This window comes from Lotus japonicus, chromosome 4 (assembly GCF_012489685.1).
Source record: "Lotus japonicus ecotype B-129 chromosome 4, LjGifu_v1.2".
Taxonomy (NCBI): domain Eukaryota; kingdom Viridiplantae; phylum Streptophyta; class Magnoliopsida; order Fabales; family Fabaceae; genus Lotus; species Lotus japonicus.
Window position 1 is genome coordinate 959,889 of NC_080044.1, and position 17,568 is coordinate 977,456.

Genomic DNA, 17,568 nt, shown 5'->3' on the forward strand with positions numbered 1-17,568 from the left:
CAGACTTAGTTTGTTCAATTGATTGAGGGTGCTCAATTAACGCATAATTTTACTTTATACTTCTTTTCTCACATAATTCTCTTTAACCATCTCGTTTGAGAATTGACTTGTATGTCGAAATAGCATGCTAGGTTCTTCAGTAAAAACCCTAACCTTTGTAGTTGTAGTGGTGGCTAATGGTTGAACTTCCATCCATTTGATATGAAACTTGACGGAGGCCTTTATGAGAGGAAAAGACTAAGAATGTCAACTCCCATAAAGGTCAGAGTGCAAACAATTACTTCAAGCAATGTTTAGAAAATCGGACCAGTCATCAAACCGGCCGACACACGGGTTCAAGGTTCAAATCGAAACCCTAGGAAAGCATAAGGAAACATTTTTGTTCAAAAATTATGTCTTGTCTTATATAGAGAGTTAGAGAATAAAGACTGTACTCATCTCAGAACATATTCATTAATATCTATAGTCAAATCAGATGGAAAAAATCATGTAAAGGAAAGAACATTTAACATTTAATTACCACAATTAATTGTTTAAATTTTATGACATTAATTAGCACACATTCTCAGAGATATATACTTCTATGAAAAGTAAATTTTTTCCCGTCATCTTAAGTTAGTACAACTGGTCTTCCTATTTAGGAGTGAATTTCTACTGATCTTTTAAACATGTCTCTGAAGCCCTGCTCAATAGTCTAGAGATGTTGTGTTTTTATTCTACCACCTTTAAATTATTAGTGTTCATCACTTCCACTAAATGATCCTCCTCCATGTTAAAAGAGACACATAGCAAATGGTTACAGTATTAATGATATATTAAAGTGATGATCAAAAGTCGTAGTGTAAGATACACAGACAGATAGCATTGATTCTTTATTTAGAAGAGGCAAAGCTCACCTTCAATGCTCTCAATTATTTTGTTTAGTTTAGGAAAGGCAGAAATAAAAGAGAAAAAGCGCAGAGAGAAGAGAAAAAATAAGGCTTAAAAGCATTTGTTGCCCCTAATGTTTCAGGTTTGTGCAATTGACACCCCCCATCTATTTTCGTCCATGTTTGTACCCTTCATGTTTTACAAATGTGCACCGTTTGCCCCTCCGTCATTCTGCCGTTTAAAAAGGGTGACGTGGCTGTTAAATGCCACGTCAGCATCCTACGTGGCGTGACACGTCATTAAAAGAAAATCAGAACTTGGTAAAAGGAGGTGGGAGGATTTGAACCCATGACCTTGAATTAGCAAAACACAGACTTTACCAGTTAAGCTACTCAATCAAATGTTGAAATTATGACCAACGTTTTATTTATAGCATACTTATTCATCAAAATGTAATGAACTTGAACCCAGATAATTCTCATCATTTCGTTCCCTTCATCTTCATCCATGAACTTCTTCTTTATCCTGATCCACATACAACATTCTCTCCTTCTCCTTCACTCAATAACCGAAAGCAACAACTCCATCGTCCCAAAAACCTCTTTCTTCTCCTAATCTCCATTTTCATCTTCAAATCAGAGCCCAAACCCATGACCCATAACCAGAAAGAAAAGGAAGATCAAAGAAATCCTCATCCCTGCCAATCATCAACAAACCCAGATACTGAGCCGCGTGACCACCATATTCTTCGTCGGGTCATCTTCACGCTGTCGTGGAGCCTCCTCGATCTCGCCTTGTACTATTGCTCAATTTCTCTCCTCCTCCCCTTCAGGTCTCAATTTGGTCTCTCTCTCTCTCGTAAACCCACATGATGGTGGCGGGTTTGCAATGAACGGAGGGTGGAGGCTTTTGAGTTATGACGATGGGGGTTTCAGTTGTTGGTTATGATAGTGGCTGGGGCGAAGGTTGTTGTGGCTCTGGATGGTTGGGTTTGTGCGGTTGGAGGTTCTGGGTTCAATTTATTCAGGTGTTGGAGAATGGTTATGGTGATTGGGAATGGTTGTGGTGATTTCTGTTTTCTGATTTCTGAGATTTTGGGTTGTTGTTCTGGTAGTTTTGGTGGCTGTTGGTGATTATTTTGGCGAGGTTCTGGGCGATGGAAGAAGGTGGTTCAATTCGGTGGTGAAGGTTTTCAGGATGCAGGGGAGTTGTGGTTAAAGGATGAGAGGTTTTGTGATGATGAAGGATGAGGTTATGACATGGTACAGCTTTGTGATTTCCATAGATTAAAGGGAAGGAAACAGTGTTGATTCTCGTAAACCCAACAAGGGTTTTGTTGTTCGAAATCGGAATCAGATGGGGGTACTCGGATTTTGGGGTGAGAAGCTTCATGGGGTAGTTTGCTGAATTGATGTGTATAGGTTTAAAGGAGGGTAGATAATATAAATAATATTGTGTTGTTAGATATTACAATTATCTATCTAGTTCAGTTGGTTAAGTGTTGTTTTTGACACTTGCATGGCCTGGGTTCGAATCTCACTTGCCCTTTTTTCTCAATTTTAAACGTAATTTCCACGTGGCAGGTAAAAAAAAATTAAAAAAAAACCACATCAGCCCTTTCCGTTAAATTTTTAACGTCAATGTGACGGAGGGGTACTCACTACACCTTTCAGTATCATTAAGGGTACAAACATGGACGAAAATAGATGGGGGGTGTCAGTTGCACAAACCTGAAACATCAGGGGCAACAAATGCTTTTAAGCCAAAAAATAAATAGAGAAAAAAAAATAGAGTACCCAATTTAAGTTATTTAGTATGATAAAAAAAAATATTAAGAATGACGTGGATGGTAAAATTATAGAAAAAGAAAAAAAAAACAATTTTTTATCAAAAGACAATCTAAAAAATCTACTCTATTTTTCACTCATTCTAAACTACATAAAAAATCTACTAAGCAACCTAGAAAATATTTTGAATTAAGTTATTCGTATATTCAAAAAACAAACTAAAATATCGTCACTAGTTGATAGCATGTTGCTTTTTAAAACTCTGAATTGTTTGCCAGTTTCTAACTTTTCCAAGTTTCCAACAACCAATGGCCAAAAGTGTACATATTCACCAAAGTAAAATAAGAAGAGGCTAGGACAAAATGGGACAAAATAGCATGGTGTGATTTGTAATTGATTCAAATTAACCTCAACGGCAACTTAACTTGTCTTGTACTCCCTCCGGTCTTATTTATAAGTAACAAAAAAAAATTCACATAGTTTAAGAAATGTAGTTAAACTAGATAAAATGCATTAAATATGTTTTGAATCAAAATAAACTTCCAAAATTACCCTTTGTTAATAGTGTTGGAAAGTGGGAAAGAGAGAGAATAATTAATGAGACATATTTTACAAGCTAGAATTAATAAGGGCATCATTGGAAAAAAATAATTAATATAGTTCAAACTTTCATTTGATTCTTATAAAAAGGACCAAGATTTTTCTTCTCTTTCATGCTTATAAATAGGACCGGAGGGAGTACTACTACATATGGATAGGAATTAAGATTTTACAACTCAATGATTGAAAAAAGAAAAATTCATTGGTTTACACCCATGCCCGAAGAAACATCCTAATCCTTGAATGCATATATTTATGACCTCGCACCAACCATGCCAAATGACAAATGAGTACTACTTGTGCCTCTGGTCTCCTCCCTTCCCCTTTAAGGCTTGTTCGTTCAAATCAGTTAATTGCCACATTGTCAATGAGCAGTCTAATAATTTTTTCAACACATAAATGAAGTTATTTGTTAAGCCGTTTTTTCTATGTTTAAATTTCTTAATTAAATGAATCAATTTGCAGGGAAAGAAAATTATTATTAGTAGATTCATCCCCATCTCTCATGGAGAATAGAATAGAATATTGAAATTCTTTTTTTGTCAAAAGAATATTGAAGTTTGAAAAAGACTTCATAGGTCTTTTAGCGCGTCATTGGCTTTGGGCCATTGTTAGGATATGACCCATACCTTTGTCACCAATGGTCCACATATATTCCTTTCATTATTTATGTTAGATCACAAATTCTTTTGGGAGGAAGAATTCAGAGTTCACACCAAAGGTTTGGTTTAACAAGGAAGAAGATTAAGCCCTTCTCTTGTCTTCTTCTATGACGTTTCTGTAAATATAATGTTATATTTACAAGAGTCACTTAAGTATTATAGGATTTTTTTTATATATGAATAAGATATATTTTGCTCTTAAGAAACAAATGTTGATCACTATAGTCCCTATAAGATATATCCTTATTTTCTTCCTTTTCTTTAAGAACAAAACGTCAATTTCATTCTACCAAGGATGTTAAGATTCATTACATCAGAGTCAATGAAAATAGATAAACCTAGAGGGTACTCCTCAATCCAAGTGGTGCTAGGAAAATTAAAATAATGCTAATTTAGCTAGGAAATCAGCAGTCTTATTCCCACCTTTTCTAACAAGAGAGGAGATGTGATTAATCCGGCATTATTTTCTTGGAAAAACCTATTTGTTAAGAACTATTTCTTAACGAAACGCAAATCATTATAAAATTGGTTATGTTTTTCTAAACTATCTAATATCTATCACCCTTCACCCACCACGTTTGATTGTAAAGATAAATTAAACCTCGTAATTTTTTTTGCGATGAGGATCTCATACCAGCAGTTCTCTATTTTTTTTTTTGTGGGCGCTAGCCATTTACCCCATCTCGGGCCTCCCTGGTATTGAGCCCAATACAGCAAAAGCCGATATATTAATGAATGGATTGCCTAAGACCAATTACGTTCTGGGCCTAGTAAACTACCAGAATCCATAACATGCGATCTGCAAATTTAAAATATATTTTAATTAGTCCAAAGTATTGACAAAAACAACAACAATGAAAATTGAAAAGGCATAACTGTTGACAAAAAAAAAAAAGGCATAACAGTTACTACTACTATTATTCAATATATAAACATGTTTAAGCTTGACCAAAAATGATAAATAAACATGTTCAAGCATTACAAAGTAGCTGCAATTAAATAGTATAACACCAAAACAAAACATAGTAGGAATAATCTCAAAATGGACAAAGTTTGGCTATGAGATTTGTTAGAGCATCTCCAATGGAGTCCTTATTTTGGGACCTTAAAATAAGATCCGGATCTTATTAAATCTCACCATTGGGGGTATCCTACATGGCATGGGATCTTAGTTTTTGCTAAGATCCGTGCCTTAGCTCAGGCACTCTCAAATCTGGGATCTTAATTAAAATATTATTTTTTTCTCTCTCATTCAGTACCAGATCCAAAGTGAAAAATAGAGGGAAAGAAACTGAAACTGAATCTAAACCAATTTCATTGATAAAGAATGATAATATACAAATTACAAACATAATATTACAAAGATCAAAGATCAGATTACAAAAAATTGGGAAAATGGAAAGAAAACCCTAAATTTCCTAAAAATAAAAAACCCTCACTGAGACTTCTCCTCACTGTGGCTTCCTCATGGAGGTGGATGTAGGTTGGTGGAGGAGAGGAGATGAGGTGATGTCGCGGCGGTGGAGATGAGGTGAGGTTGCGGTGGAAAGAGGAAGAGAGAAAGGAAGGGAGAGGAAGAAAACTGAGGGGCGGTTTAGGAGGAGTAGGGCGGCGGCGGAAATAAGGTGAGGTCGCGGTGGAAAGAGGAAGAGAGAAAGGAAGGGAGAGGAAGAAAACTAAGGGGGGCGGCGGAAATAAGGTTTGTGTGAGGGAGCATCAGAGGGTGAAGGTTCATACTAGAAGGTTTGGGCCTTTTTTTCTGCCCGTTTGGGCCTTTTTTTTTAAAAAAAAAAATTCCGTTCATACTAGCAGTAAAATTCTGTTCTTGAGAAGGTTCAAGAACAAAGTTAGATGCAATATTAATATTATGTATTTTATTTTAAATTTATTGTCATTTATTTTTCAATAATTTGTATTTCATTCTATTGTCTAATCATATTGAATTTTAATTATATTATATATTTTTATATAATTTAATTTGTATAATGATTAAATTGTATTGAATTTATAATTTAATTTAATTTAATATTACGTGTATATGAATAATATAAATATATTAGGTAGTGTGGGTCCAACTAAAAGTAAAATAAGATCTCAACCACTGGAGCAAAATGTGCATGGAGACCTTAAGAGTGTCTTAAATCCTATGTGGCAGTCTGGGCCCACAAAAAGTGAGTTAAGACCCAAAATAAGATCCCACCATTGGAGATGCTCTTAATAGCCATCCTTCTTTAAAACCTAATTGGTCAGGTGTAATTAACGACCATTATTGGAATAACAACATTTTCACCAATATTGTTTCTCATAAGCCATAATTATTGAATTACATTGTCTTTTACTTTTTCTGAAAAAAAAGTTTTGCAATATAAGTTCATAACTCCGAAGGCCATTTGATAGAATATTAATGTTCCTCAACAACACAATCCATGGTACTCAATATAAGCTTATCTAAGACCTTAAATGAAGTTCAACCTAAATTGTTATCATTACCGTTGAGCATCTCAAATGCTAATTCTTAATTTTTAGTTTTTGGCATTATTCACGTGGGCTCCTATTGTCACATTTGTTCTAAGCAACTCTCAAACAATTTTTACATATTTCGCTTCAACCACAAATTCTTAACTTTGAGTTCTTAGCACTATTCATCTGGTCCTACCACATCACATTATTTATATTTTTTATTTTCGTATAGCAATAAAACAAAATTCATAAAGTAATAAAACAATTTAGACGAGAGAAAAAAAATATTTTTTATACTAAGAACTCACATATAAGAACTAACATTGGAGATACTCTTGTATAAGAACTAGTTTTTATTTTTAAAAATTAAGAACTTCATGCGAGTCATCTTCAATGCGTAAGAACTTGTTCTTAGTTTTTAACATAAGAAGTAACCTCAAATAACTAGATTTGGAGATGCTTTTATATTCAACCTTATGTCATTGATTACTTAAAATATATGTAGGAAGCAGAGTCTCATATCTTTACATGAGTTTCAAGAAAAAAGATCGTTAAAATGAGACTAACATTTTTCATGATAATAGAATTGGTGATCTGAATGTGAATTCAAAGATATCCTATAAGAGCAACTCCAACGGAGGTTGCTTAGCATGGTTGCTTAAAATAAGATGTGTTCTTTATTTTTCTGCTCCATTGGAGCTTGCTGATGTGGCGTTGCTTAAAGCTCAAAGCTAAGCAACGTTCCTTAAATAAGGAAGGTTCCTTAACTTGCTGTCTGGCCCCATTCAGCAACAGAATTCTAGTTAAAAAGAAGAGGGAAGCAAAGATCAACGAAGAGGCAAAATTCAACAGTGAAAGGAAATCCATAAAATAGTCCAACAGAAGCAAAAATATCCAAAATTTCGAAATATATTACACAAGAGGAATGAAGATGAAACAATAAGAGATTTAAAACACAAATTTTTGAAACAAATAAAAAAAATTACACAAAATACACTGTAAAGACGATGATGACGAATTCACTCTGTGATGGCGTCGAAGATGGCGGCTTGCATGTCACTTGACAATGGAGAGGATATTTGATCTGATGGCTGGAACCTCCGATCTCCGATCTGGAACTTGCATGCCCTCTGAACCTGGGTTTTTGCTAACTCTGGGTTGGGAACGAAGAAGAGGCTCGACCTGTGATGGGGGCGAACAGAGAAGAGGAGGCTCGATCTGTGAAGATGAAGAGTGAGAAAGAAAGAGAGAAGGCTTCGATCGGAGGAAGGGTGATGACTGATGAGAGAAAGTGAGGAACGTGTGAGAGAGGAACGGCTGAGTGAATGAATGGTGAGGATTAGTAATCATTTGGTTTTAGGTTTTTTTTTTTTTTGGTCAATGAAAGGTAGTTGTAGAATAATCAAAGGCCTAAAGGCCGAGCCCACACCAGGGAAAACAAGGGGAGGGAAAGTCCACTAGACAAGCCCACGAAGAGGGAAAAGAGAAAACACTAGTACCAAGTAGGGGTGTTCGCGGATTGGATTGGATCGGTTTTGAGGAGAAAAATCATCCGATCCGATCTCATCGGTTTTATGATTTTGTCATCCAATGGATTTTTTTACTAAATTCAAATCCGAACCAATCCGATCCAATCTATAGCGGTTTGGATTGGATTGGATTGTTCGGTTTTTGTTTCACTTTTTTATACTTTGAAATTGTGTTGTATAAGTTTTAAAAATATATAATATATGATAAATACAATGATACATAATTTATAACATTAATATAACATTCATAAATTATAACATAGTCAACATATTTTAAAATTATGATTATAATTGTTTACTTTGATGCATGTATATAGTAAACTTTGATGCATGTGTGATATAATAAATATATATACAATAAATATGTACTATGTAAGTGTAAATGGAATGATATATGTATAACTAAAAGTATACATATTTGTGAATGTTCGGTTTGGATTGGATTGGTTCGGTTTTGGAAATCAAATCCGAAATCCGATCCGATCCAATAAATAATTTCGGTTTTTTCAATTTTCAGTCCGTTCGGTTTTCGGTTTGATTGGATTTCTGTTTTTTTGGATCGGTTTGTCGGTTTTGTTTGGATTGGTTCGGTTCTGAACACCCCTAGTACCAAGTAGTCCCTTCCTCACTAAACAACAAAGCAGGGTCACATGGGTAACCGACAAGGCAAGAAAACTTCAACCACTTTCCACAAGATTCCCATTAGTAATAAAGCTGGTGAAGAACCAGAGGGAGACGTCTTGATGATGACTCCAACGACCAAAGCCAGAAGGAATTCAATGCCAACAATTGCCATAGCAATGATGGAAAGGCTGGTGTAAACAACTTGCCAGAGCAGGATGCCAACCAAGAACTCTTGTTTAAGATCCATCAGCCAGGGAAGGGTCTCGGGAAGCCATTGATGGTAGTTGCAGCTTGTGCATCTTCAACTAAGGCCCTGCGTAGCTCCTGAGGGGGCTTAAACAACCAGTTATCAGGTAAGAGGCTTTTCATGGAAAGTTTAGCAACAAGGTGAGCAGAATTATTTCTCTCTCTGTTAGCCCAAACAAACTCACACCTATGGAATCTCCTTTTCAGATAGAAAATGTCCTTGAGGATTGCACTTGTACTCCCAATTAAGATTTCAGATCTGCAAGCATCCACCAAATGTTTGTTATCATACTCCAAGATCACCTCAAGGCAGTCAAGATTGTGAGCCAGAGTTAAACCATCCCTTATTGCATGAGCCTCAGCCAGCAGAGGGGAGGCCGAGAAGACTTTTCCATGAGAACCAGCAAGAGGGGTAGCAAACCTATCACGCAAAATAACAACTGTAGCTTGAGGTAGGATGCTAACCCAGCTTGCATCAACATTTATTTTGATGGAATTCCCAGCAGGGGGAATCCAATTTGTTTCCCTTGCACTCGGAATCTGGCTCCCACAATTAACTTGATTCTCTTTAACTGATTTTGACAGGTCAATGGTGGCAAGTAATCTGGAGACTTGTTGCAGAGCAAAGGCAGGGTCAGGGCGGGTAGCTTTGAACACAACATTATTTCTCACTTTCCAGATGGTCCAGAGGATGCAAGCCAAAGTTGAGAAGTCTGAGTTAAAATGCAAGGACATGGTAAGGAGGGATTCCACTTTCTGCACTAACCAGGAGTCAAAAGAACCCAAACCGCCTATTAAAACAGCCCACTGGAGCGAGGAACCAAACCACACTGCCCTTGTCCAAGGGCAAACAAAGAAGAGGTGCTCCACAGTTTCTTGTGCTTCACAGCAAATTGGACAGTGACCTGAAGGTGAGATTCTCTTTCTCCATAAATTAAATTTCACTGCTAAAGTGTTGTGAGAGGCTCTCCACAGAAAGTTCTTAATTTTTTGGGGAACTTCAGAGCCCCAAATAGTTTTCCACAGAACATTTGGAATTAGGTAAGAAGATGATGCAGGTGGTTGGAAAATAGTAGCATTACTTCTTGCTAATTTGAAACCAGAGTTAACAGAGTAGTCCCCTTTTGGTGTGTGCGGCCAAAACAACACATCTTCATTAGTTAACTTACTAACTGGAGTTTGTAAAATCTTGAGCGCCAGGTCTGGTTGGAGGATGGTTTGGATCAGAGCACGGTTCCAGCCTTTCCCATAGGGGGAGATTAGTTCACAAACTTTCATCTCTGGGGCATTAATGGGTTGGATCAAGGCGTCCCCAGAACTCAGCCAATTATCTCCCCAGACGCTAATGGAAGTGCCACCACCCACTGCCCACCTGCTGAAACGAATGATAAAGTCACGGCCCACTAGCAAACTTCTCCACATCCACGAGGGGTTCCGACCAAGGGAGGCATTGAGGAAGTCAGTGTGTGGGAAATACAGGGATTTAAGGACCCGAACCCAGAGAGCTTCAGGATTGGTCAGGGCTCTCCAAGCTTGTTTTGCAAGAATTGCAGTATTTTGGAGACGGAGATCTCTGAATCCCATACCCCCTTCATCTTTACTCATTGTCATTCTTTCCCAGCTTCTCCAATGGATACCGCGGTCCTTACCATAGCCCCTCCACCAAAAATTTGCCACAAGAGAGTTGAGGGAGTTACAAAAGGTCTTAGGGAAATGGACAATGGCCATAGCATAGGATGGTATTGCCTGGATAATAGCTTTGATAAGTACCTCTTTTCCTTCTTGATTCAAGAGGGTTTCTTTCCAACCTTCTAGTTTCTCCTTTATCCTATCCGCTATCCAAGAAAGCGAGTTGCACTTATTCCTCCCCCATATTGCTGGAAGGCCCAAGTATTGGCCCGGATTATCCCAAATTGGCATGTGGAAGAGATTAGCAATGTCTCTCTTGCTACGGCTGGGCACTCCTCTCCCAAAGACCAAACTAGATTTAGCAACATTTATCTTTTGGCCTGATGCACCACTGTACAGATTTAGAATTTGGATAATATTAGTAGCATCTCTCACTGATGCCTCTGCAAAGAGGAGAGAATCATCAGCGAAAAAAAGGTGGGTAAGGGTCGGAGAAGAAGGAGAGAACTTGAGGCTAGAGATCTTTCCACTGAGTTGAGCTTGAGAAAGCATGAAAGAGAGCACATCAGTGGCTAGGACAAAGAGATAGGGTGAAAGAGGGTCACCTTGTCTCAGGCCTCTTTCCGGGATGATTGGAGGGCTAAGGAAGCCATTCACTTTGAGCTTGTACGTTGCTCCCCTAACCAGGATCATAACCTTAGAAACCCACATTGGGTTGAACCCATAAGCCAAGAGTACCCTTTCTAGGAAGTGCCACTCCAAACGGTCATAGGCCTTACTCATATCAACTTTAAGGGCCATGTAATCAATTGAGGATGAGCCTCCTCTTTGTATCAAATGAAAGGCCTCTTGAGAAACTGCTATGTTGTCTTGGATTAACCTTCCACCCACAAAGGCGCTTTGGTTCGGGGAGATGAGAGAATTCAAGTCCTCTTTAAGTCTCGTAACCATGATCCGAGACAAGACCTTAAGGATATAATTACAGCAACTAATAGGTTTAAATTGAGAGACACTTTCAGGAGAATTTGTTTTTGGAATGAGGGCCACAATTGTTTCATTAATCTCCGAGGACAGATTACCAGTATTAAAGAAATCCTTCACTGCAGCACAAACCGAACCCTTAACTGTTTCCCAGTGATTCTTGAAAAAGGGCCAGTTTAAACCGTCTGGGCCTGGAGCCTTTAGCCCACCCAAATCATTGACCGCCTCAGCAATCTCAATATCTGACACAGCCAGGAGCAGCCTGTTATTCAGTTCTAAGGGGACCTTCTGTGGAAAGTTCTGCAAACAAACATCAATCTGGTTAACCCCACTCGAGTGGAAAATTTCCTCATAGTGATTTACAAAGGCACTCATAACTTCTGTTTGGCCTTCTTTCCAGGACCCTTGTGAGTCACGAACTCTATCTATGCGATTTCTATTCCTACGACGGATGGTAGAAGCATGAAAGAATCGGGAGTTCTTGTCTCCAAATCTAGCCCAGTTCACACGATACCTCTGACCCCAGAATAATTCCTCCTGTCTCCAGAGTCTATCAATTTCCACTTTCATATTTTTTACCTCATGCCAATTAATAAGGTGGTTAGGTCTCTCTTGCTCCTACTGCAGATTGTGTTTCAGCCTTATGATTTCCTTATCTGCCACCTTAAAAGTCCTCCTTTGCCACAACCAGATTTTCCGCTTGGAGCTCTGAATTCTATTAGAAAGATCCCTCCAAGAATTTGCTTCAGCCATCGGGCTTGTCCAGCCTTGGGCCACAACCTCACTACACTCTTCATGCTCGTCCCAGAAGACCTCATATTTGAAAGGGGTTTTGCTCCAGGTGGGTGGAGAGGGGTCAAGTAGGATGGGGGAGTGGTCAGAACTGACCTGAGGGTAGGCAGGGGCAGAAGCATTGGGAAACAGTGATCTCCATTGCCAGTTAGTCAAAACTCTATCAATCTTCTCCCTAGTTATGAAACCGTCCCTTTGATTACTATGCCAGGTGAATTTACTCCCCTTAAGTTCCACATCCATGAGCCTTGAGTGATGGACAAACTCACGAAATCTCTAAAGCACTGATGGTGATTGTGGTCTCAGACCTTCTTTCTCATGGGCATGCAAGAAGTCATTAAAATCCCCAAGGAGACACCAGGGAATATCATCCCTGTGTCTTAAGGCAGCAATACGAGGCCAAAGAAGCCTCCTTCGTTGGGGGGAAGGGTCCCCATAAACAAAGGTACAGTCCCAGTCCCAGTCCCTAGAGTTGTTGTAAGCTTGAATGGAGGAGTGAATATAGTTAGGGCAAGACTGGAAGATCTGTATGTGAACTTCTTTTTTCCAAAAAAGGGCTAGCCCACCAGAGAGGCCTCTTGGATCAACAATGTACAAAAAATCAAAGCCCAATCTTCGTCTTAGGTCTTCTAGATAATCTTTCCTAGAGCGAGTTTCCATTAGGAACAGAATGGCCGGCTTATTCTTAGAACAAAGACTCCTCAGTTCCCTTCCTGTCGGGGTGGCCGCCACGCCCCGACAGTTCCAGCTCAGAATCATCATAATGGCTGGTGGGGCATGGCAAGGCCCGCCTCCTCAGCCGTCAGTGTGGTCAATAGGTCTTTGCTAGTCACTTCTTCCTTAGTCACCTCTAGGATCTCCTCCATTCTTGCCTTCTTGAACATCTTAAGCGAATGGTGTGCCCCTGTGTGGATTTCTGCCTCAGAATAAGGGTCGGGAGGCCAGTTTCTCTTCAAGCTTAGAGAAAGGGAGAGCTCATAGCTTAAGTTAGTCTCACACTCATTGCTCAACTGTTTGATCATGGTGGTTTCTTGTTCCCCTTCCTCTGGAGGGAAAACAACATCGTATTCTTGGTCTTCTCCTTCTGTGGTGGCATTCTTCCCTTTTGGAGTAATGATGGGATTGTGGTGCCTTTTTAGTTTCCTTTTCGCTATCTCCTCAGCTTTCTTTCTCCAACCGTACATTCCGAGTTCCTCATTAATTTCCCTGCATTTCCTGATTGATTTTTGTTTCTCCTCTTCTGAGAGGAAAGCTGCATAGGGGCTGACATATTCATCTGTCTCAGAACAAGCTTCCACGATGGAATTGTCTTCAAAGTTTGGTTCTGGATAGGGCCAAGGAGAATCAAGTTGGTAGCTGCCTATTTGTTCCAAGCATTCTGTCCCAGTTTAGGGCACAGGTTGATTCACCGGGGTCTGCACTGGAACCAGATTGGGGGATAAGGGGGAGACTTCTGAGACAGGGTAAGTTTCCTTTTCCGGTTCAACAAGGGGAGAGGTCTCATCCTGGATAGTAGCTTCCTGGTTCACCTGGTAATGTGTACTTGTCTGGTCATTCTCCTGGGGTCGCTCAGTGGGGGGCTTCAGCGGAACACGAGAGGCTAGGGGAGTAGGGGTAGGATGGTTTGGCTGAGGACTAACATTCTCTAGATTAGTTTCAGGAGAGGCAAGGCTACTTTCTACTACTACCTCAGTATTCTTTGTCTGTGCTAGTCTACTTTTCCAGTTCTGAACTTGTTTTCCTCCTCCCAGTCCATCTCCAGATGACTGATGAGGAGAAGGCTTCTCCCGCATATCGCGAAATGTTGAGGAGGATGCGACATGTGCCAAGGATCTGCCAGGAGGGGCACTCAGTGCCATGGAGTAACGGGGGAGTTTCGGGTTGATAACTGACATTACCTTATCCTTTTTGCAGGTAGATTGCTCATGCCCTATCAACCCACATCTGAAGCAGAGGCCTTGGAGCTTTTCAAATTTAACTGAGACCCATGCTTTTGGAAGGTTCAGCCTAGGGATCCAGAAGCCAACAACAAGAGGTTTGTCAACATTTAGGAGGACTCTAGCTCTATAAAAGGAACGGAGAATACTTCCTTTAACTCTTGGATTTTCTATCTCCAAAGGCTCGCCTACCCCTGCAGCTAGTTTCTTGATGTTTGCCTCTGTTGTAAACTCCATAGGTAGGTCATGGAATTGGATCCAAAAAAGAACGAGATTGAATCGGACTTCAGAAGCTGAGATCCGTGGATCCCAAAACTGCAGACTAAGGAGGTTCCCCATGACATTCCAGGGGCAATCCGCCATGATCTTGTTTACTTCTTCTGCTTTTGGGAAGGTGAAGATAAAGGTATTTAAGTTCAGGTCCCCCACTTGTAGACCCTTAGGGTTACCCCAACCTTTCACTATGGTCTGCTTCACTGCTAGTTTGTTTAAGGGCTTGTTGGTGATGACCTGACCTACCAGCATCCGCTGGGCTAGATCTCCAGAAGTGGTAGGATCCGGTTCAAGCAAGATGGTCATGCCATCCAGATCTGGGTTTCCATCTAAAAGTTGTCCATGTTCCATCATTTCTCTAACCAGTGACAAGAGATATCTTCACAATGCACAGAGAGGGGTCGACACCTCTAGAAAATTTCACACAAGGAAAGAAGTCCAGCTGATCTGGAAGAAGACTCTTCTTAGGTGTTCAACGCTCTAGGAGAAAGCCCTACCAGAGGAGAGACCTAAAAGAGAGTAGGTGTACACATGAGACACTTTGGCCATGCAAAATTGTGGAAAGCCTTTGGTTTTAGCTTTAATTTGGGCATAAAAGAATGGATTTTTTGTGGGAGAAACGGTAATGGACTTTTTTAGTGAATGTGTTAATGGATTTTGGCCCAAATTAAGAAAAAAAGAATTAAATAAATTGAATATTGTACCCAAAAAAAAAGATAAGTTGAAATATATAGTTTTTTAAAAATCAAATTGAAATATATAGTTTGTTATATTTTTTTTAAACCGTTTTGTTATATTTGAAAAAGGAAATTGAATTTGTTATGGTGTTATAATTTTTTTTGATACATCGGAAAATATGCTGTTATAATTTGAGCATGATTTAGAAATATGTTAATTGAAAAATTAGATAATATAACTTAAATACAATATTGTTATAAATGTTTAAATTTAAATCATGCTTGGTGGAACTAAAAAATATAAATATATGAGGTATAGTAGGACCAACTAAAAGTAAAATAAGCAATTGTGACTGAAGTGAAAATTGCATGGGTTGCTTATGAGTTGCTTAAATCCTATGTGGCAGTTTGACCCCACCAGAATGGAGTTTAAACAACTCAACTAGCAACCTTGCATTGAAGATGCTCTGACAGAGGCATTCCTTAAATCTAAAGGGCAAAACGTGTCAATGAAGCCAGAACATGCAATTTAATTTGGTGAGTCGGCAATCAGTCACTATAAGCAGCGCTAAACACTCACCCAGCTCCTTCATGTCACGACAAATCTAAACATGATCCAACGTCAAAGCACTACGTGTTGCTACCTTATTGGTTCTTGTGTTGAACCTATTGCCTTCTTAAACCTTCCACAGTCTCTTATTTTCTTTTCCCTTTTTACTCTGTTTCATCACTCTTAGACACTTTTTTTTCTTCTTTTCATTTCCCTCTTATAATTCTCTATCATTTTCATCCACCATTCAGATCTGATCATCGATCTCTAGTATATTCCACAACTATCCATGGCTGAAAAGAAGGTATGATGGTGTTTAAATTTATCTTAATCATATTAAGTGATTTTTACTATTGGTTGTTACTCCTTCTATCAATTGAATTGCCACATGCCCAAACATGCCATTCTTCTATTCTATTCTATGATCACTTTGATATGTGTTAATTCAATTTGAATTTTGATGGATGGTTGTCTTGATCGATCACGTTAATTAATTGATCAGGTGGCCATAATGAAGCTCAGCGTTGATCTTCAATGCAGCAAATGCTACAAGAAGGTCAAGAAGGTTCTCTGCAAATTCCCTCGTGAGTCTCTCATCATCCATCACTTGCTATAACTTTTTTTATTAAGGAAATGAAATTAACTAAGATATCAAATTGAGTTGATTTTGAAATTTTGTGAACAAGAGAAATTCGAGACCAGGTGTTTGATGAGAAGAATAACATGGTGACAATCAAAGTGGTGTGCTGTGATCCTGAGAATTTGAGGGATAAGATCTGCTGCAAAGGTTGTGGTGCCATCAAAAGCATTGAAATTGTGGAACCTGCACCTCCTCCCAAACCAAAACCACCCCCTCAGCCAGAGAAGCCCAAGCTACCAGAAAAGCCCAAGGAGCCAGAGAAGCCTAAAGAGCCTGAAAAGCCTAAGACGCCCGAGAAACCGAAGGAACCAGAGAAGCCCAAGGAGCCAGAAAAGCCCAAGGAACCAGAGAAGCCTAAAGAAAAGCCCGCACCGCCGCCATCGGAGAAGCCTAAGGAGATGCCTCCACCGCCACATGTACCGCCGCCACCGGTTCCAATGTGTCCAGGGCCGCCGCCTGTGGCAGTTCCAATTGGGGTGTGTTGTGCGTCATGCTATGAAGGCCGGCCTGGTGGGCCATGCTTTGAGGGTTACGGTGGGCCACCGCCTTGTTATGATTCTTATTATGGAAGGCCCGTGTATGATAGTTATGGTGGAAGCAGACCTTGTTACGTTAGTCGTTGTTGTGATGAATATTTCTCTGAAGAAAACACCAATGCCTGCATAATCATGTGATCACTTATCTCATTCTCTCATCATCAGTAATAATCCAAGGAATATAATAAATAATTTTTGTTTTTGTAACTACAATACCAAAAACGGTGTTTCATATGAGGGGATAAAAGAATAAATGATGGATATATGTGTATGTAATGTAACTAGTACTATATTACCATCAAATGTCATGTCTACCATCAAATATAACTAGTACTATCGAAAATTTTGATATTTTAGTGATGTTCCTTTCAAGTACAAATTAATTAACTACAAGCTAGCAATATTGTGGCTGATTTGCATTTTCTTCTCAGTGCGTGGAAAGTGGTTTTATTTTATTTGTTTCAAAGGGGGGGTTAATATCTTCATATGTAACCAAAAAAGAGGGGAATTAATGGTGGGCAGCTAATCCTTAACAAGTGACTCGTTGCGTTGTACTTTTCGATGTGATTTGCTGAAAATAAAAAACTTTATACTTGCAATCATCCCACTAATTCATTAATTTCATTGTCATGATAAGGACTACCAATTTGTTGTTTCCTTTCTATGATACTTCTGGTGAAGAAAGGTTCTGATCCCTTTTTTTTGATAACTTAGAGAGAATGTTCTGATCTCTAGTAAATCTGTCTAATGTATGTTGATATTCATTTTCCTAAGA

The 17,568-nt window shown here is 39.0% G+C and overlaps 1 protein-coding gene across 1 annotated transcript; it reads left to right on the forward strand.

Moving 5' to 3' along the window:
* The first annotated feature begins 15,761 nt into the window (after nucleotides 1–15,761).
* LOC130714945 (protein PYRICULARIA ORYZAE RESISTANCE 21) lies at nucleotides 15,762–17,223 on the forward strand. Its single transcript, XM_057564929.1, has 3 exons — nucleotides 15,762–15,921; nucleotides 16,120–16,201; nucleotides 16,306–17,223. The coding sequence occupies exons 1-3, from the start codon at nucleotides 15,907–15,909 to the stop codon at nucleotides 16,929–16,931; spliced, it is 723 nt and encodes a 240-aa protein (XP_057420912.1). The 5' UTR covers nucleotides 15,762–15,906; the 3' UTR covers nucleotides 16,932–17,223.
* Nucleotides 17,224–17,568: the final 345 nt, after the last annotated feature.